Here is a 22,092-nt window from a genome sequence, read left to right as displayed (position 1 = left end):
GTACTGCTTTTTGTCATGGTAGCTTGGGGGCCCAGACTCCTTCGAGAATCCAGCTCCTGGATGGCTGTGACCCTCGGGTTTGGGGACTGGAGGGAGATTTGTCTGTTAATTCCAGCTGGGTGGCTTTTTTTTTCCTCTAGACTGGGACAGCTTGGCATCCAGCCGTGTGAAGGTGGGGCATGCTATAAGAACTTTTTGAGAAAAAAGGTTCCAACCTACAATGCCTGCTCTTTTGTGTGTCATCTCTAAGCAACAAGTCCGATAGAGAATCAGAAACTTCTGATGGCTTCTTAGCTCCTGTTCTCTGAGCCATAATAGCAACGTAACAAAGTGAGTGGAAATTATTTTCCAGGCAGGTTCCTGGTGCATCTAGAGCCCACAGAGGCTGGGAGATGGGCTGGGAATGGAGGAGGAGGCTGCGACCCAGATTGCATGGCAGATACAGCATGCCCTACCCCAGCTCCTGCCCTCAGCTGTGCAGGAGAGCTAATAGCATCCTCCCACACGATGGTTGCGAAAACCGGATCTGATGTTTGTAAAGGGTCAGACACACAGTAGGTGGTCAATAATGGGATCTATATTATTAATAAGCAAGTAAACTGCAGGTCAGAAAGGCGGAGGGGATTGAAAGCACTGCGGAGGGGTCTGCCTGCTCAGCATAGATTGTTTCTCCAGTTCCCAAGGGCAATTCAAGCAGGTGACCTGGGTCTCCCCCTTAAGTCTGTTTCTCTCTTAAAGGCTCCAAGAGCTAGCTCCTTACAGTTGATTTCTCGTTGAAATCAGCAGTATTTCCCCTCCGAAACAGAATTGAAAGCAAAGGTGACAATTGCAGCATAAAAGCTGGCCCTCTTTGGGTTTTTGAGGGTGCCGGAGAGAAACAGACTCTGCTTGGGGGCAGCCCACAAGGTCCCTGGCAAGGAGGCTGACATCCTGGAACAATTAAGACACAGGCAAGGTGAGGAGTGTGCATGTTTTTGAAAGGGACAAGATAGTGCCATTCAACACGGCCTCTTTTTTTCTCTCTTTGGGGCATATGGTGGTGGGTGTGCCTCTGCACACAGCCAGTTTGATTAAAATACCTAAAATAAAACAAACCCCTTTAAACATCCTCAAATTCAAAGAAATAGCTGGGAGATTTATTTACATATGCTTTCTCTTCTTCGAGATGTTGATTTTTCTGAAGGTTTTACCCTACTCCTGGAAACTCCATTTGGGTCTGGTGGTAAGTTTTGGGGAGGGCTCTAGGAAGATTAGACTCCCTCAGGTATTTTAGAAAAGTGGTCCTGAAGTTTCTCTGGGTGCATTTTCAGAAGAGGATGCTCAGGGCACATGAGGGCAGTGGATTGGCCCATGGCCTCAGAGAAAAGGCTAAAATCCCACTCTATTCTCCATGGGGGTGGCGGGTCTCTGTAAGCAGCAGGCATGGGGGACCCCAGGCCGAAGGGAACTGGTCTGGTCTTCTGGGTGCGACATACCCACGTGTGAAACCACTTATGAGCTGTGTGGGCTTCACAAGCCACCTGCTTCCCTGAACCTATTTCCTCATTTCCAGACTGGGGATAATTTTGCTACTTGGCAGAGCTGTTGTGAAGACGAGAGAAGAGAGTTCTTACACCAGTGCCCTGCCTATAATCACTGCTCCGCATTTGTTGGGTTTTGGAGGAGGTGGGGAGAGGAGCTTCTCCTCGGGCAAGAGGGTGGCAGAGTTTGTTTGGCCTCTGCCTGCTTCCGTGGGGATCAGCCCCGGTCGGGGCGCAGGTCTCTCACCCGCAGCACCTTCTCCTGTGTGTAGTGAACAGGCAGGACCCCAACCACACTCTGGGTGACAGGCGCTGTCTCCTCACCCCTGGCCTGAGCCCCTTTCTGGGTCTTTGGGCTCTGAGTCCTCAGGCCTCGTGAGGGCACTGGCAGCAGACAGCAGAGGCAAGCATGGACCCCTGGCCCCAGGCATCAGGGGAAGAGGCTGGCTTCAGGATGCTAGAACCACTGCTCCCATTACTGGTTGTGTGGCTTTGGTCAGGGCACCAGCCCCTCTGTGCCTTGGTAAAACAGCAGTAATACTCGCTGTCAGGGTTGTTGAGGGTGTTGAATGAGATAATGTGTACAACGAGCTTAGCAGAAGGTTGGGCAATACTGATTGGTCTGGTTTCTTTGACAATAGGATGTGGCAACCAAATGCCAACGTGTTCTCAGGATTTGGCCCTGGGGAACCTCAGATGTAGGTTTCTTAGCAACACCAGGTGACAGGCCAACAACCCTGCCCAAGGAGCAGTGAAGAGTTCACAACGATCTGAGGAGTCAGTATTTACCGCTGACCCAATCTGTGAAAAACATGGAGACTCCCCAAAGATTGTGCCGGAGCATTCTAAATAGACCCACATGGCAGGTGTCATATGTTTATAATAGACAATAAATCAATATGTGATGTAGTCACAGGATGTTACACTGATCATGAAAAGAAGCAATCAACCAGACATAATTTAATAGTCTCGAGTCTATAGAAAAGGCAGATGCTTGTTACCTTTTGTGAACTATGAACGTGACTTCGAGAGAATAAGAGAAAGGGAAAAAAGAGTTGAGGAAAAATAGAGAAAAAAATTTAAGGGAGAGGAAGAGTGGTTTTCATCTAAGAAAAGTTTCTTCTGGAATAACACTAAGATAAAATGAAAGAAGAAAGTTAAAATTATAATTACTGGGTGGTTCTTACATAAACTTTTTGGGATAGCAAACATGAATGAAAATGATAACATTTAAAAATTTGAATTTCCAATGTGAATGAGTGATAAAAGCTAGCAGAGATGCGGTGTTCATGCTTACCACGCCTGATGGTGGGTGATATTGTTGTGCCATTCTAGTTTTTCTGGAAAGAAGTTTAGCTACACACAAAAAGAACTGAAAAATCACACCTCCTTGTTCCTTTGGGGAGTTGAAATCTTTGAGGGACAAATTCAATAGGAAAACAGAGCAACACGCATCCTGATAGAGGAGCCCACTGATGTTTTCCTCTCGGTAGTGCTGTCCACAACAGCAACCAACGGCCACATGGGATGTGAACAGTGTCCCAGTAACACTGTGCAATCTCTGCTCAGCAGGTGTTAATAAGGGTAAATATGTGTGCTGTATTAACATAATTATGCATATTGTCATTAGGCATATGGGAAAAATAAAAAGGGTACCAGATAATACACATATCCTGATGACAACTATCTGAATTGTCTGAGGTCAGGAGTAAATTGCGGTAATATCAACAAGTTTAATATTGCTGACTTTTTTTTCCTTTTGATGCCAAATCCATGTTCTTACAACTTCCCATGGCTAAGAGGGAGAATGTGGTCCAGTGGGATTGCAGTACTGAAGAGCCCTATTTTGTACAGTGTTCAGGGAACCTTTCCAACCCAGACCAAGCTGGCAGGAGAGGAGGGAGCCTCCTGGGTGTCCAAAATTGACCCAGGAGAACTCCACTGCTCGGCTGCTTAGGCCTTTGAGGGACTTCCCCTCTGGACAGCAAACTCCCTTGAGATGCCGATGTGGCATGGGGCAGGGAGAGAGAACTTGCGTGCTTGGAACACCAACCATATAAATGACTTTGTACCCTGTTTAGAATTCTCTATGGTGCTTAGTATTATAGCCATTTTACAGTTTGAAGATGGAGGCTTGGAGAGGTCAAGTGGCTTGGCCATGGGCATACCTATACCTCCAACGAAGCCGTTTGTTAGGAACATGATCTAAGGCAAGGGAGACACCCCTGGAAGCTGCCATGCCCCATATGGCCTCTGGAGGCATTTGGAAAATCATTCCTGGAGGCTCAGAGAGAAACTGGCTTTTCAAGTTTCTAATCTTGGGATTTAGTTGCACTTTTTTGAAGGTTTGTCAACCCATACTCCTACTCCAGCCAAAGCTGTTAGGGATGTGCTGTGTGGGTGTGTGAGTCCAGTGCACTGAGGGGGTGCCCAGTCGAGCTGTGGCCCAGGCCTCTCTCACCTCAGCCTTTCCGTTTGTTCAAGGGAATGATAATAATCCCGACAAGGTTATTATGCAGATTAACTAGAGGACACATGCAAAGAGCTCCACACAGTGCCTGGAACATGTAAGTTAATATACGAATGTTGGCCATTTTCTAAACCAATGAGAGAGTCTCTATTTCACCAACAACACCTCGATTTACATCGAAGTAACTGTATGAGTGGAAGGAAGTGGAAACAGTGTGTTTGTGTGTGTGTAAGTGTCCGTGTGTGTGTGTGTGTGTGTGCATAGTATGCGGTACCTGGGTTAATTATCGGGATGACAAGTAGATGCACTTTGGCATAAAGGATAGTGCTTAGCAGGAACCATGGGGTTCTGCCTCGGCTTTGCTACCACTAGCTTCGCACCTGGGAAGGACCTTACCATCTCTGGGTTTCAGATTGCTCACCTGTCAAGTCAGGGTAGTAATAACGCAGACATAATAAAGCGTTTAACAAGGTAAGATAGCCCGTTTTGAATCTCTATCCTGTCTCTCCCCTCCTGACCTCCATAGGTTGTGTTTCCCAGGCTCCCAGGACCCCCGGCTCCTGGTAGGCTTTTGCCAATGGGAGGCACTGGTGGGAGGTTAGAGGGCAGAGGTATCCCCCTCCTTTGTGGCACTGACCAAGTCTCGTCCATGGCACCAGCTTGTGCTGGGCAAGCCTGACGAAGTTGTGGCTTTGCGCAAATGACCTGTGTCCTAGCTCCAGGAGCACAGGCTGCTCACCTGGTCCCTATAGTCTAGGGCAGATGTGGGACATAAAATTTCCAAGATATTAACTAGCCTTCCCCAGTTACCAGAGGTTACCCAGCTAACATGGAATGAAGATAAGATGCAAACCCAGGACTCTGAACACTGAGTCCACTTTCTCTCCTTCCTTGTGGGTACCACCTCTCAGCAATACCTTCTATTGATGTTGCTGTGATGGCGACTTCTTCACCCTGCGAGTGAATCTATGAAGATTGTCTCTCCGCAGTTTTTAAAACTTGTGTGCTGAGGGCCTTACTAATGTAATATCTTCATGTAAGATTGACTTCTGAAGACCGCTTTCTGGAGGAGCATGGGGTTAAGCATGTAGATTCAGAACCAAGAGGAGCACTCACCTGTGAAGGTAGGGCTGAGCGCTAAACTCCCGCTCCAGTCCTGTGACCATTATCTCATGAAAGAGTCTGACGAATCGAGTAGCACGATCGAAACCTCAGGAATTGAAAAGAAGCAGCCTTTGCAAAACAGTGGGGTTTCCATCTTGTCAATAGATGGGCTTGAGAGTCATGGCCAAGAAACATGAGTGAAATAATGTTTCATACAAGGAGAGGAAGGGCTGCTCGTTCTCTAAAGCCACAAATTGAGGTACTTTTCTTCAGTTAATAAATTTATTTTTACTTAAACAAATTGAAGCTATTTTTTAGAGCAGTTTTAGGTTTACAGAAAAATTGAGCAGAAAGGAGAGAGTTCCCATATTTGCCCTCTCTCCCCTTGCACCATTCTCCCTATGATTAATAAGCAACTTTTAACTAAACACCTACTCTCTATCAGGCCCTTTACACACAATCTCACCGCATCCTCACCAGCTGTGGGAGGTATTTTCACACAAGCTCGTTTTCCAGAGGCTGAGAAGGAGCCTCAGGAAGGTTAAACGACGGGCCACAGTGACTCAGTGACTGGAAGAGGTGGCCTGTGACCCTGGGTCTGCTGATACTTTGTGCTGTGCCAACAGGCCTCCTGTGGGCTGGTTTTGATTATCATGTGCTTCACGGTCACTTACAAAAATGCTAGCTTAAATAACCCAAAGCTCCTAATAATCTCACTGTTAACTAGTCTTAAGAGTTACAAATGAACTTAGAGGAGTTTTTTTTTTGAGGTGAGTTAACAGAAAGTCATCCTTATTGTTAGAAAGCTCTCAATGTTAGAAACTTCTTTCTGGTCTTGGTCCGAAGCATTTTTCCTGTTGGTTTCATGTATGTTCTTTGTACCCACGTTCATCAAGAAACCAGTCAATTCAGGAGATAATCAGCCAAATTAGTTTTGTGCCTAGATTGATACTTAAATGCTTGAGGGAAGAAAGAGGGCCAAGGCCTCATAGTCCCAGAGAGAGAAGTGGGTTTGTTTTTTTCTTTTTTTGGTGAGGAAGATTGGCCCTGAGCAAATATCTGTTGCTAATCTTCCTCTTTTTTGCTTGAGAAAGATTGTCGCTGAGCTAACATCTGTCATCTGTGCCAATCTTCCTCTATTTTGTATGTGGGACACCACCACAGCATGGCTTGATGAGCAATGTATAGGTCTGTGCCCAGGATCCAAACTGGCAAGCCCTGGGCCAACGAAGCAAAGCGTGCGAACTTAACCACTATGCCACCGGGCTGGCCTTGGAGAAATGTTTCTTCAATCATGCATTATGGTTCATTTTTCTTAGAACAGTGTAAGAAAAAATGTAAACACTTTTCTTTTTATCAAGATAGAAAATGAAAGCCAAGAGAAGTTGAATGAAGTGTTTAGCTTCCCAGGGTTTGAAGCAAGACTGTGGCTTGCATGCACCAATAGGCAGGACCATGGACAGACACAAAGCACCTGGTTGTGGCCCCCAGCCTCCCAGAGGGATGCACCCACTCAGACACCCAAACGGTCAGACTTGGTTGGCCCTGTCAGTTTCAGGTGTGTAATCACCACAAAGGCTCTGCCCCAAGGTCCCATGGGCGCTCAGTCCCACCCCTCCCACCCCCACTACCAGTGAGACATCCTCTAGAGCCTGGATTCAGTTCCGGCCAAATGGCGGTGGCAGAGGTTGGATTCCCATGGTCCAGGGCTCTTCTTGAGCCAGAGGAGAGAGAAGCCCGAGTTCACTGTGAAATCCCAAGGCCTAGACTGGGGAAACTGAGTCAGTACTGAGCCTGGAGGGCCACAGGCTTGGCATGAACTGGATATGAGAGGCCCTGGTGGGAGTGGGTCAGGATTCTTTGGGGCAGGGGCCCATTGTTCCTGGGCCATGATTGTTTCCTGTGGCTTTTTTGTCGCAGATATCTGATGGACTGGTGGTTTTTGCTGTCTTAATAGTAGACAGTAGGGTCTAATTAGCATATTTCAGCAATAAAATATTCAGAGGAACAGAAATTTGTCCATTCATTCACTCATTCCTCACTCAGCAAACATTCGCAGTGCTTACTGTGGTCCAGGGTCTGTGACTGGTCCTGAGAAAGCAAAAATAAAGAGTTGAAGACTCTGCTTGGAGAAGCCCACACTTAGCAAAGGATATTGGTAGGACGATAAATTACAAAAACAAATAAGCCCCCAGGTCAGTCAGGAGGTATGAGGAAGCGTAGGGGAGGCAAGTTCTTACCTTCCAGAGCGTGTGGGGCTGGAGCTGTGCTGTGTCTGTCACAGCTGTAGTAAGATAGTGACCCGGAAGTCCAGGGAAAGATTGCTCACCATGCACACACAGCACACGACAGGAGCTGCACGTAAAATATTGTGGTGTGCAGCTGCTGCTGACACTGTGATCAGATTAGGTCAACAGAAGCTGTTTTAAGAGCCTGGAAAGGCATCAGTCATAGCCTTTATTGTTGTCTACATCTTCCAGCTAATATTTGCCCAGCTTGGGGGCATGAAGTATCAAACAGCTACAAAATGAACACAAGATTCTCTTGGCTTTGCACCAAGGGCCTTCTAGAAAGGTCTTTGTGGGAAATAATTGGCAAATAAATGACAGAATGATTTGAAAATAATAGCCAGGTCCTATCTTAGAATTTGGGAATATTTCTTTTGGTGGCAACTTGGTATATATCTGTCTCCTGTTTGTTTTTTTATGAGGCATCCTATTTTGGCCATCGAAATCTTTCATTCCCATTAGGAGTGAGCAGCTGATACTCCGACAACCCAAGCAACTTTCCTAATTTTGCATAGCTCCTCTGTTTGAGCTGCCCCTCAGTAGGGCAAATAGAGGTTGCTCTAGTATTTACTTTAAAAAGCATTTTTAACCGTCACTCACGAGATACAAACCACAAAGGAAGAGATCATGTGATTTGACTACCTAAAAATGGAAATTCTTATAGGTCAGAATAAAATTATAAGCAAAATTAGGTCAAATAAAAATAAAGAAAATGTCTGCAAAATACATCACAGACATAAGGATGAGCGTACTACATTGGAGCTTTTGCAATTAGATAAAAATAGTGGAAAAGAATGCAGTGAACAAGCAGTTCATAAAAGAAGAAAGCCAAGTGGCAAAGAAGCATGAGAAAACTGTTGAACCTCATTAACCAAAGTAAAACGGAGTCATTAATGCCTATCAGCCCGGCAAAGCTCAAAATGGATGCACAGACTCAGTGTGGGTGGTCGAATGGCACAAGCAGTATCCTTATGCACCCCCGAGGGGAGAGCACTTTGGTAAGAAAAAGTTCTGGGGAGAAATTTGGCCATATAATTTAAAAATACTAAAAATATGTATCTCCATAAGAATTTATTCTAAAGAAATTATAAGATAAATGCTCTTCCGTCTAGAAATTTTTAATGCAAAATGAAATGTGCAAAAATGTAAATATAAGGTTGTACATCTGAGTGTTTTCTAGAAAAGCTAATAACTAACATTTATTGAATGCTTACTTTGTGCCACGGTTCTAAGCTGTTCCCAGGTACTTATCTAACCATCACAGAAAATTCTCTGAGGGAGTACTGTTATTGTCATGATTTTTGTTTTCAGTTGAGGTTTACTGCGGTGGGAATGTATACCAGGTCATACAGCTAATAAATACCCGAATCAGAGGCTTTTGCTTTCCATCCTGAAGTATGGCCACTAGGCTATACCAGCCCTTCCCACGAACGCAGGCAAAGGTTGGAAATGATCCAAATGTTCAACAGTAGCAGTGCCCACTGTGGGGATAGCACATTCAAGTTGTGACATACTATGCAGTTGTGAGAAATCACGTGATAGAAAAGTCTTTATCAATGCGGGAAATAGGCTCGTAATTGCTTTGTAAAAACAGTAAGCTAGCAAGAAGGTCTGCAATTTGATACAATTTTGTTTGAATTTGAATCATGTCAATTTGAAATACTTCAATTTGAGCTAAAAACAGTTTCACTCTATGTGCAGTGTTTGACATAAGCAGAGTCATTCCAAATGAAAAATTAATTTAGAAGCCTGCAGGCCCAGGGAATTATAAACCAGAAGTTATACATATAAGGCTTTGTGGTTTTACACTAACAGATTTGGGAAGTCTGGTTGTGATATTTTGGATGATAAGCAGGACCTTCCGTGGCTCTCAGCTTATGAAATACTGTGGTGCAATGGAACGCCAGGCAATCACTCTGGTTTTTCTCATGCTGTTATTTTAGCATTCACTGTTGTTGTAATCTAGAAGCTTCTCTTATACCCACTTGCTGTCACTCGTGCATTCATTAGATGAAAAACGTATTTTCAAACAGTAACATTGAAATGGTGGTTTGATCTAATAACTGGCCTTAAAGAAGCCTGGAAACTTCCATAGGATACTTGCCATGCTGTTCATGTAGCAGAGAATACTCTGAACAAAGAACAATGGCGAGAATGCTGAGGAAAGGAAAGGCATCGTCTAACAGATTCCCCTTTGAGGAAGACTGCCTCCTTGACCAAACTGCAGTCAGCTCCTCTGAGCCCTCCCCCTGAGAGCTCCCCACTTGGCGTGCCAAGCCCCGTTTTAGCCAAGAATCCTGCTAAGCCAGTTTACTGAGGATGGCTTTACCCTGACAGCCAATCTAGCTCTTTGTCCTCCACCCTGGATAACTAATGAAGCTGCTCTTAGTAATTTTCCATGGGCTCCCTCAGCCTGCTTGTTGGCTATAAAAGCTCACTTGCCCCTGTTGTATGGGGAATTAAATCCAGCCTCCCGCCTCTACTGCAATAGTCTTGAACAAAATCTGTCTTGTCGTGCTTAACAGGTGTCTGATGCTGAGGGGGGTTATGCTGCCCCAGGCTCTGGGCTGAGTGCCTTATGCATGTTGTGTGATAATGCCTGCATACCTTCCTGAGAGATCAGCGTTATTATCCTCTTTGCTCAGATAAAGAGAGAGGCTCTGAGGGTTAAAAATCACTTGTCTCTGTCCAACAGCTACTAAGGGGCAAGGCAGGACTTGGACCCATGTTCGTCATTAAAGTTGAGATGGACTATGAAAATAAATGTGTGTTTCTAGTCCATTTTACTGACACAGACAATGAAAAAAACGAAATGTGGCAGTCTTCAGTTGAATAGCTGGCAAATACTAGAATAAGCATTTTCCTGCCATCTCCAAATACAGTGTCACTTCCACCCAGTCCAGACATGGAAGGAAAGTGCTCCTGACTTGGGAACTGGTGGTCGCCAGGGTATTTGGGTCACTGCCCAGGTGGCCCCAGCAGTCAGCTTGCTCAGAACTGCCTCACTCCAGTTTTAAATGGTCTCATGTTTGCCAATTGGTTTCTTTTCTCTCTCTGCGCAGTTTTCACCTCCAACAAAGCCCAGTCACCATGGATGCAAGCGAATTCCGAAGGAGAGGGAAAGAAATGGTGGATTACGTGGCTGACTACATGGAAGGCATCGAGGGACGCCAGGTCTACCCCGATGTGGAGCCTGGCTACCTTCGCCCCCTAATCCCCACCACCGCCCCCCAGGAGCCAGACACATTTGAGGACATCATTAATGATGTCGAGAAGATAATCATGCCAGGGGTAAGTCTATATCCAAGATCAGAGAACAGGAGGGTTAGCATTAATGTAGCACCTGTTGGGCATCAGGCAATTCATATCTATTATTTTATCTAATCCTTCCAACCATCTTGTTGGAGAGAAACTTTATCATTTCTATTTTATGGCTGAGGCAACTGAGGCCCAGAGAGGTGAGGTGATCAACCTAAGGTCACACTGCTAGTAAGTGATGGAGCCAGGACTGCAACCCATATGGTGTGGGCGCCAAAGGCAGTGAGTGCACTTTCCCCACAGCCCCCAGATCAGTCCCCTGCCCTAAGACCCTGATGCATGAGAGTCATATCCGACCATTGGAGGAAACCAACCACTGGTGGCTGGTTTCAAGGATGTTAATTGCTCAAAATAAAGCATATTCCTAACCATCTTCTGTTTAGCAGAGAGTAAATCCCACGTGTGGAAGAAATGTTTTATTAATTTTATTTGAGAATGGGCGACGTGGTACTGCTTCTGTCCAGAGGCTGACCGCCGAAGCAGCCTCTTTATGGGAAGCCAGTGAGTCATAGCTTGGCCTGTGGTTCCCAGAGGGGCTCAGACAGGAAGGGAGAGGACCAGGACCGGTTGTCACCCCAGAAAGTCTCTCAGAGGGGAGCAGGCAGTTCACATTCAAAGGAAACTCACTACAGCTTTACGTTTCCCCAAGATTTTCCCTGACAAAGAATTCACCTAAAAGCCCATGTGTTAATGTGGGAGGAGGATCTCGGATCCTCAAGTCCATTCCCTCATTTTCAGATGGGACACAGAGGCCCTGAGCCCCCCTTACCTGTGAGCAGGTCACAGAGCCACTGACCCCAGAGCGGGGCTGGGCCTCAGGCCCTCGGAACTCAAGGATCCGTTCCTCAAGACCAGAGGCCTGCTGCCGTTTCTCCCTCCCTGGAGAGTTTCCTTTGACATTTGTACTTTGAGCGAAGTGGAGGATTCCAGTTCTCGCCTAGAGGTTGTGCAAATACAACAAGCCGCTGAGCATCCAACCTCTCCAGGGGCAGGTGTGGTTAAATGTCAGGCAGAGGGTGTGTCCTACTCTGTTCGGGCAGCCTTACAAAATACCACAGGCAGGGCGGCTTAGACAACAAACAGTTCTCACGGTTCTGAGCCTGGCTATCTGAGGTCCAGGTGCAGACTGATTCGGTTCCTGGTGAGGGTTCTCATCCTGGCTTGCAGAAGGCCGGCTCCTCCCTGTGTCCCCACATGGCCTTTCCTCCCTGCAGAGGCCCTACCTTCACCATCTAACCTGGCCCTAATTATCTCCCAAAGGCCTCACCTCCAATACCATCACTTTGGGGACTGGGGCTTCAACATAGGAATTTGGGGGGCCACACGCATGCAGTCCAGAACAGGGGGACTACAGAAGACTGGAATTTGAAATCTTTCTGCTCAGATAGACGGGGCACTCCCTGCGCAGAGCTGTGCTAGGAAGCGCACGGGCTTTGGGGCAGGGTCCCTGGGGGGGAGTCGAACCGGCCACTTGCCAGCTGTGGGATTGCAGGGAAGGTAGAAGAGTTCTCTGGGCCTCATCTGCAGAGGGAGCGTAGGAACATCCGTCCAGGGTGTTGTGTGAGTCGTAGCTGAGAGTGAGGCAAAGGCACATGTGTCCCTAGTCAAGAATTGCTCTTGTCCTTTCGCAGGTCTTAGGGCAGGTGGGGAGGAGACACAGTGAGGGCCTCCAGGTTCCTGAATGGGGAGGATGGCCCAGGGCCACACCATTACTCCCGTGGACCCCTTAGAAATACGGAAAATTATGGTTTATGAATGCATTGGCATAAAGGTGAATATATTAATATTATAAAAACCTTTTTTTTCCTTTAACCTGAAAGCTCATGTTTTCTTCTGATTAAAAAAAAAATTTAAGTTTTCCAGGCTCCTGAAAGTATTTTGTGCCCTGGCCACTGGGTCTGCTGCTCCTCACGGCCCGCAGCCTCGCCACCAGCCTCTCTGCCTGAGCCCGCGGGCTCTGACTGGGCTGAGCATCTCCCTCTGTCCAGACGGTTCCCTGGCCCTGCACAGGCCTGCAGCCTCACCGGCCCTGTCCCTCTGAGACGCCCGTTGCTGCTGGCACCGCCCCCTCACGTAGGATGAATAGCTTTGTCCTCTTGTCCTGCCCTCACCCTGCAGATGCGGGGTGGCTGTGTTGAGTGAGATCGGGGCTCAAGTCCCCACAACCACGTAAATCCTGCCAAGTACTCTCAGTTCTTGGAGGGTTCCTGGGTGGCTGCCTTCACGATCTGGGCATCTCTCACCCCAGGTCATGACAGTGGACAGTTGAGAGCTAGTGTTATCCAGGAAGAAATGTTTGCTTTTCTCCCCAGACTGAAAATGAGTAGTGTTGGGAGAACGTGTCTACAGCCTTTGGGGATTCTGGAGAAGGTTAGAGGAGGAAGAAACACTCGGGTGCATGTTTTGGTTTAGCGTGAGAGGAGGTTGGAGTTCTGAGAGTTGCAATCAGTTGCCTAAGGTAACCCAGAAAACCGAATGGCTGCCAGACTGGCAGTCAGGAGAGCTCCCAGCATGCGTGCGGTTGCTGTGCGCTGGATGAAGAGTGCGGAGGTGCGGGAAGACGGGGAGCTGGGTGGTGTCTCCTGCACACCGGTTAAGGCATTACAACTCTGACTGGAGACTGAATGACCATCACACAGAGGGCTGGGAGGGAAGGGTGGGGTCTTAAGGGCTTTACTCTGTTCTCGCATGACAGGTGTGTCATCAACAAGAACAAATTAAAGAAGCAAAACTGGGCCCCACCCTCATTTTCTCTCCTCCTCTATCTTCTTCCAACACTCTGAGATGTTCCCAGCCCATCCTACACGACCACTCCTAGTCTTCCCAACCTAGCTGGGCTTGCAGAGCTCCTGCCCCAGGAACAGAGGTGTCCTTGATCATCCTCTCCTCCTCCTCCTGACACCTGGGGTGGTCTCGCCGCTGCCTCAGCCTCAGGCACCCTGGCTGCACTGGGGGACAGCAGAGACACGGGGTCTGGGGGATGACAGAGCCATGCTTGGCTGGAGGGCATGGATGGTATAGGAGAGTGAGGAAGAGGCTGCAGTAAGAGCAGCTGGAGAAACCTAGTAAATCAGGCCTTTTTTCTAATACAGACTTTATGTTTTTGGAGCAGATTTAGGAAAACCAGTCTCCTAATGCATTAGGGCCCTCAGGTGCAGCTCCTTCACTGACAAGCACACCTGGCCAGGATTTAAAACACAGTGTTGTTTTGAGAGACTGCATTTGCTGTGGCAAACTGAGGCACCTCCGCTCATGGGGCTGCCTTGCCTTGCACTCGAGTCACCACTCTATCCCCAACAGGTAACCCATTGGCACAGCCCCTACTTCTTTGCCTACTTCCCCACAGCCAGCTCGTATCCAGCCATGCTCGCGGACATGCTGTGCGGGGCCATCGGCTGCATTGGCTTCTCCTGGGTGAGTGTTGGGGTGATCCTGTGGGGGTTCCTGGCAGTGTTGGGGGGTCTTGCCACGAGGACATGACATCTGTACTCATAGGATATGAGCAGGTGACAGTGCCACCTATGTGAGGGGAGAAGGATTCAGCCCTAGAGAGTCCTCATAAAGGAATAGAAATTTGGAATACAGGGAACAGGGAGAGAGAGACCTTTCTGGAAAGGTTTCCACAACCCAAAGCCAATTCTGCACAGCAGTGCTTTTTCAGAGGTATTTGGTATGAATTAAAATTACAGTCGAGGCCCTAGAATTTCTATAGCCCATGCACAGGAGTCTGCATTTCTACCAAGCAGCCCTGAGGATTTCTGTATAATGTGCAGTTTGAGAAACACAGCTGCCCTTGTCCCTTCCCATCTGTTCTCAGCCAGGGCTGCTGTCCTGCGAGAGGCCCCAGCCCATCAGAAATGCCAAGTGATGCAGAGCAGGCATTCTGGAAATGGGGCCAGCTCCTGTGACCACACCACCAGCCCAGTCCCAGCTTATCTGGGGTAAAATGCCTAGAAAGATCCCTGCTCAGAAGGGCAGGCTGGGCTGGCTCTTCCTTGTGGCTCTCTGCTCCCATCTCAGGGCTACAGCAAAGATTCCCGCCTTCCCAAACACAGAGTGCTCAGAAGCAGAGCTGCTGCTGACTGTGGCAGGGACCTGGGGCTGCCTATACCGTGGGGACTTCTTCAAATGCCAGGGTCTGACCCACAGTGTGTACCTGCTTGTGCCTTGGGGCCGAGTGGACTCATGGGTGTTGACTCCTGCTGAGTACAGGCCTGGGGCACGTAAAGGCGATTTCGGGTCATGAACACGCCATGCTGAGCAGCAGGACCCAGCGGAGCTGACCACTGTCCCTTGCACCATCCCTCCTCCTCGCTCTTGCTTAGCAGCCCCGAGGGGGAGGGTTGGAGGAGTCCTTCCTGGCTCCCTGCTGCAGACGCCTTAGCTGCTCCTCTGTCAGGTGCCCCAAGGCCTCCCTCTCCACTGGGAGACAGATGGGCATGGCCAGTGTGGCTTCAGTGACCTCCCTTTGTCTCTGCTGAGTACACCCCTCCCCTCTAAAGGACATTTTCTTTCATTAGATACTACAGCAGATTTCATTTCACTCTGCCAGTCCAGAGCCATCCTGTCCCTTCAGGGTGACTTGGCATCCATCCTATTGTGTCTGCTCTTTCTGAGCACTGTCTGATATCTCTGGGGCTTTGGAGAGCTGCCTCTCGGTCTCTAGGCTGTACTGGCTGAGACCTGGGCTCCTAATAGCGAGTACAGGTCCCTATGCCTGGAGCTGGGCTTAGCTGGGATGGTAGGCCCCTCTGGGTGGGGCTGATTAGCAGGAGAAAGTGCTGCTTGTTCTTACCAGAAGAGCAGCATGAGCTGGTGTGCACGTGGAGGCAGAGAGCACCCCTGAGCACAACAATGAGCCCCCCAGGGAGGTGGAGGCTCAATCCATCTTCAGGTGGGACCCACGGCCAACCTACCTCCCCCTCTCAGTGTGCAATGAGAGGGGAGAGTATGCAGAGTGCCATCTCGAGAGCCTAGAAGGCAAGGTCTGTGAGCTGCCGAGGGCTCCCAGAGGGTTCAGGCGGCCCAGAGCCCACCTCCTCGACTCAGGATAGTCTCATTCCACTGACTTGTGACTATGGAGGAGGGTCCTCCAGTGAGCCCTTCTAGATCCTTCTGTAAATAAACAGGTGGCTAAATGAGCCAGCGCACAGTGCCAGTGTGGCGCAGCACGGTAGAGTAAGGGTGTTACTGTGGGCTATGCCTTCCTTCCCAACCATTCTCCCTTGACTCTTGGTCAAGGGGCATAAGTGTGAAACTTGTTTCAGGCATTTGAATAGCGCCTGAGATTGGGCAGTTTTAACCGGGGGTTCAGTGGGAGATTAAACTCTGTTGCTGCTCCCAAAATTCTGCAAGAACTAGCTCCTTTCTCTGGCACCAGGCCCCAGAGAATTGGAATGAAAAAGGGTAAGGGGAAGAGGGTGACATCCCCAGGGATCCAAGTCTGCAGGTGGAGGACACAAGGTCACCAGCAGAGATGTGGGAACCAGTAGAGCTTTGTACACAGAGAGCATATCACGTCCTGTGGCCGATCTGGGATCTGCGGAGTATGGTTCCCTCTGTTCTCCAAGTGTGGGAAAGAAGAGGAATCTCCTGTGTGCCAAGCTGTCAGCACCAGTCTGCCCTGAGTGGCCCTCAGGGATGTCTTAGAGCTGCTGGGAGGGAGGGGCCTGCTGCCGTGGACCCAGTCTCTGCCACTGCTTCTCCCTGGAACTCTGCGATGGAAAAGCAGACAATCACATGTAATTCTGCCCAAGGATGGGGCTTTTGAAAATGTTTAAAACCTTTTGTTAAATTGATAAAATCTAAGTGACGGGAAGTAACAAAGTTATTCTCTTTGTCTTACCCCTTTGTCGCAAGCTGGTAGGAAGCTGAAGGCAGCTGCCCTGTGCTTAACTCCTTTCTCCCTCCCACGGCAGGCTGCTAGCCCGGCGTGCACAGAGCTGGAGACTGTGATGATGGACTGGCTTGGGAAGATGCTTCAGCTGCCAGAGGCATTTTTGGCTGGGAACGCTGGAGAAGGAGGTGGAGTGATCCAGGTGAGGCAGGGAGGGGTGGAGAGTCCAGCTTTCTGGGATGCATGGCTTTCACAAAGGGACCACAGCTGTAGGTGGACAAAAGAGACACTTGTGCTTCTTGTTGCATCCTCACCTTTCTCCTGGAAAACAAGCAGAGATGAGTTATTATGAGAACTCGGGATGTGGATTTGGATCCCGGTGCCACCTCTCACTCACTCTGTGGTAGATAGAAGAGTGGTTATTACTCAGCAAGCGTGTAGTAATAAAAACAACTACATTTTTGTTGTGTTCCCCATTGCCAGCCACCATGCCCAAGCACTTTCCAGGCTTTAACTCATTTAATTCTCTCAACAACACTCAATTAAAATACTCCCATTTTACAGGTGAGAAAACTAAGGCACAGAGCAGTCAGGTAACTTGCCCATGGGTTCCCAGCTGGTAAGTTCTAGAGCTGGGGTCTGAGCCCACATCTTTCTGACTGCAGAGCCATGATCTTCACCACCAGCCAGGGCCATCCTCAGGCAGTAGTGGCAGCTGTGACCATGTGCTTTGATGGCTTCTAGAAAGTTCTATATCTATGGGAACCAACAGTTCGCCTAAAGATGCTGCCTCTTCTGTGTACCAATTTAATTAATTCTCTTCATTTGACATGTACTGTTGACAGTAACCATCAGGAGACATGACAGATGCAAATGACGATCATGATGGAACATTTGTTCCACCAGAGTCTGCAGGACAAACTCCACTAGGAAGACAGGTTTTATGCTGGTTTTTGTTCCTAGCATGGAAGATGGACTCTGTTGAACCCACCACCCTCCCTGACATCATTTTTCTCGTGTCAAGTATATGATAATAACATTTGGAAAGCACTGTTAACTTTGGGGGGGAGAAAGGGATTTCCTTTTTCAGATATCAAACTTTCAAATGCTCTGAGAATTTGTTAAGGCAGCTATTATTCTGCCCATCTGACAGATGAGAACACTGAGGCATAGATGCCTTTGTATGCAATCACCCGGCTGGTGGGTGGGGCAAAACTAAACTAGGAAGCCAGCTCCCACTTTCCAGTGTTGAGACTACTCATACAGAGGGGGTTTTAAACTCCCACGTGTCAGTTTTCTGTTGCTGTTGTACCAAATTTTGTGGCTTAAAACAACACGAACCTATCACCTTACAGTTCTGTAGGTCAGGAATCTGACATGGGTCTTACTGGGCTAAAATCAAGGTTGACATTTCAAAGGCTCCAGGAAAGAGACTCTTCCCTTGCCTTTTCTAGTTTCTAGATGCTTCCTACATTCCTTCGCCATGGTCCTCTCCTCCAACTTCAAAGTCAGCAGTGTTCATCATTCTGACCCTTCTTTCCTGGTCGCATCTCCCCCTGACCACAGATGAGAAAGGTTCTCCACTTGTAAGGCCTCATGTGATTAGATTGGGTCCATCTGGATAACCCCAAATAATCCCTCGTGTCAAGTTCAAAGTTCTTAACTTAATCATATCACATCAGCAAGTCCTTTTTTCCATGTAAGGTAAATATTCACAGGTTCCAAGATTAAGACCTGGACATCTTTGGGGGCCATTATTGTGCTGACCACGTGTAGTATGTGTCAGAGTCATGGAGGGGGTCCTAGACTCTCCAGAGATTCAGATTCAACAGGTGTTGGGTGGGCCCAGGAATATGCATTCTAACATGCTCCTCAGGTCTTTCTGATGCAGCCATCCCAGACCCACTTTGATAGACAGACCATGTGCCATGACCGATGGCTGACTTCTCTGTGAGCATCAGGCCAGTGTCACTAGGCTCAGAACCATTCCCTCTGTCCTCTCCTGCCTCACAGTCTTTGGTTATCACACTTTCTATCCTACATCAGTGATTCTGAGCAGAGAGCTGATGAAAATGAAACATTGGCCATGTTGTAAGCAAAGCTTCAAGATGGTGCTGTGAACTGGACTTAAACAGAGCAGCAAATGCCAAATGTTTCAGTTCCCCTGGACAGTTTTCTTCTTGTCAGAGGTCATGCAGCCCGCCAACCTCCTTGGCAAAGACCACACACCAAGATAGGCTGTCTATGCAGCCTTCTGGCCTTGAGGAAAGAGGCTGCCGCACAGGGTCCCCCATCGTGCCCCGTCAACTGCATCTTGTGTGCGTGGAGGTCAGGCAGCTTTCCAATCTCTCGGACACTTGTCCTGATTCTCCAGGGATGCCGCTGCCATCCTTCTCTGATGAAGAGCAGAGCCAGCTGTTGACAGATGAGAAAGCAGCGGTAAGGAAGAAGGAGCGCGGTGCTGGAGGAGGCGCTTTGGTTTCCTATTCTGTTTGACTTGATTCCAGGTCTGGAGGTGACCTAACTCTTCACCAGCCTGGATGCTTGCAGCAGACTCACTTTTTCTTTGTAATTCCACACGTGTTACCAAGGTCAACTTTTTTCATTTGTTCCATTCATTTTGGCTGCCCCCGGCCCCCCACACCCCACCACCCCCAGCATTTGGTAACCCTGATTAATCTGAGACTCAGTGTTTCTTCACCTGGGACATTTTTCTTCTCCAATGCCTTAGTTATTGTTCATGGGCCAGTTCTGCTCTGTTTATCAGGAGCTTCAGTTTTCCACAGTTTTGGTACCTCTTCCAGAATTTCTAGCTTTCTTTTGTTATTTCCCCCCACCCTTTTTTTTTTTTTTGGTCATTTTGTCTTTTATATTTAGGGGGACTTTCTCATGGTTTTCTGTACATCATGGTTTCAATTTTTCACACTGCCAATTTATTGCCTTCTATGTCAATTTTCGTTCTGTTATTCCACTTAAACAAAAGTTTTGTCCCCTTTCCACTTCTGAAAACTGGATGTCCATTGTGACAATAGAAAATATTCAGGAACACTTTGGGGCATGCTTCCTCCAGTGTTATTTCAATACCTGCGTGTGTGTGTGTGTGTGTCTGTCTCCGTGTGTAAAAAAAAAAAATTGAGATAATACAATACATACCCACAGATTTTCTGTGTGGTGTTTTAGTTACTCTTTTATTGTGAGCATTTCCCATTATTTGAATATTCTTTGAAAATATTACTATTGCATGATTTTCTATGATGTGTCACAATTTATATAAATAATATATGAGATACTTATGTTTTTTCAGTTTTTCTCTCTTATAAATAACATTTCAGAGGACACTTAGGATGAGGTGCAGCAATCTAAGAGCATCAGCTTCCTGCTGGGCTTTCCTGGCCAAGTCCATAGTCCCCATTCATATACCACCAAAAATCAAAACAAAAAAAAATAAAAAGAATGTTTCTGGGTCATTGGATGTTACACCTCAAACAATGTCACATTCAGTTCTTTCCAGCAGTGCAAGATGTTTCCTCTAATTTGACGCTTCTCAAAGATCTTACAAATACCCCATAGTGTAAGTTGTGTCTATTATAATAATAGTTACTTTTTATTGAATGCCTACTCTGAGCTAGGCTGTGTGTTGACTTATTTCTTGTTCTATATGTTATCATTTTTCAGTCTCCAAATATTGATGAGGACTGATTGCATTATTGATGATCTTTTCTGTAGATGAGGAAACGGAGGACCCAAAAGGTTGGATGTCACTCCCAACAGCATGAGCTAGTTAGAGGCAAAGCCAGCACAAATGCAAACGGGACATGTGAGTGTTACACCAGCTCACCTCTGACCCTTTGTGCGGATTAATGTCCGGAGGTGTGCATGCTGCCATGAATTAAATCTTTCATTTATCTTTTCCTTAAAGACAAGCCCATTTTCCAGAGACAGTGGAAGCCCTAGCATTTGGTTGAGAATAATCCTGGCATCTCTTGGTCCAGGATTCAACACAGACTCCCTTGGAGCCCAATTTACTCAGTGTGCTGAATGAAAGCAGGCAACGTGTCTGTGTTTGAGGCAGGAAGCCCCCCTTCCCAGCTGACAAAGCTCATTGTCCATAATTTGCGAGGACTCAGAGGGCACCCGAGCTGGGTGACAGCCGTGGGGCCAAAGCTGGACGCTGAGCCCCTCAGAGCTGTAATCACAGCTGCCAGGTGTTGGCGCAGTGATGGGCATCTGAGTCAAATGGCAAATCAGCCTCTGAGCTGGACAAATGGGGCCACAAAAGTGGTCTCTTAATTGGGTTTGAAAACTCTCATGGAAGAAAAGCCAATTTCCTGCCATCTGTGGGGTGACACTTGAAAAACCCGGATGAAAGGATATTTCTGCTCACAGCATTAGCAGCCCAGCATCAGTCTCACCAGCACTTCCTTCTGCCTCTTAGCGGGCTTGCCATGGCAACCTTTGTCTGCTGTGAAACAGCAAAGGTATCATTATGCTCTCTTATCACAAGAACAGTCACCTCCTACTCCTCCCTCCCAAAGATCTGCTTCCAACAAAGGGCAGAGAAATCGACTTGTCTTCCGGCTCCAGTTGGCCAAACTGTGCTGTCTGCCTCAGAGCTGCTGAGTTCTGGATGCTCCACTGACAATTTGTTTCACTGGGCATTTTTTTTTTTTTAAATCACTTTGTTGCCTGAAGGTGGGGAGTTTTCTCTTAGGACATGGACAGAGTCCAAAGGAAAACGCATAATGAATTGGCACGGTGATTCAAAGCCTTTCATTAGAATGTGGTTCAGAGAATGAATATTTTGAGGGTAATGTGAGTTCTAAGGCCTCAGACGCGGGTGGAGTTTAGAGAGGGGGGCCACAATCCCATGTGAGTGTTGAGGTGGGAACAAGGATTCCCATTCTGGGAGCTACCCCTTTCAATAAGTGTTTCACATTGCATTTCCATTGAGAATGAATGGCGTGATGGGTGGATCCATGACACAAGATGCGGGGGAACAGGAGAAAAGCAGCCACATTGGAGGGGAGGAGTGTGAAATCTAGTGCCTGCCCTCACACAGCTTGGATTTCACGGGATAGCTGAGTTAGTTTTGCCAGCCCAATTTCTTTAACCATATCCAAAGCCATTTGTTATAAAACCGTATCTAAAACAATTGCTATTGTAATAATTGTAAATGGTTTTGAAGAAGTATAAAACCCATTTTAGAGGCTGAATTAAGATTATATATATATGTATTTGAGTCCATGCGTTAGAGCTACAGAACTATGAGTAAATGCATTTATCTTTAGATTTTTCGTCTTCCCAAAGGATATGAGTTGGCTAAATAGAATAAGTAAAGGCATTGAAACAGTAAAATAAAATAAGTCAGGATCAATGGAGCGAGGATGGAATGTTAGCGAAAGAGGTTGACCTCCTCAATTATTTTATTGTCTATTTTCCTGTAAAACTCTAAAATTTCTTTCCCATAGTCAACAAAAATCTACCTTTTATTTTTTCTCTCTAATGTTAATACTGTTCGGTTGATGGGTTTCTTCTAGGATTTACTTGACTTTGAGG

At 47.3% G+C, this 22,092-nt stretch overlaps 1 protein-coding gene across 5 annotated transcripts in view; it reads left to right on the top strand.

Moving 5' to 3' along the window:
• DDC (dopa decarboxylase) overlaps window positions 1-22,092 on the top strand; it is a 90,197-nt gene that overhangs the window by 5,228 nt on the left and 62,877 nt on the right. For 4 of the 5 annotated variants that reach the window (XM_014738979.3, XM_070264429.1, XM_014738978.3 and 1 more), the window contains exons 2-4: window positions 10,445-10,673; window positions 14,001-14,114; window positions 16,619-16,738. In XM_014738979.3, the coding sequence (XP_014594465.2) occupies window positions 10,473-10,673; window positions 14,001-14,114; window positions 16,619-16,738 (435 nt within the window). In that variant the 5' untranslated portion in view covers window positions 10,445-10,472. Of the gene's footprint in view, window positions 1-9,795; window positions 9,908-10,444; window positions 10,674-14,000; window positions 14,115-16,618; window positions 16,739-22,092 lie in introns of those variants that run through there. The other variant, XM_070264428.1, reaches the window with a different exon arrangement.

Source organism: Equus caballus, chromosome 4 (assembly GCF_041296265.1).
Source record: "Equus caballus isolate H_3958 breed thoroughbred chromosome 4, TB-T2T, whole genome shotgun sequence".
NCBI lineage: Eukaryota > Metazoa > Chordata > Mammalia > Perissodactyla > Equidae > Equus > Equus caballus.
The sequence above is the reverse complement of the archived record's forward strand: the minus strand, read 5'-3'. Positions and strand labels throughout refer to the sequence as shown.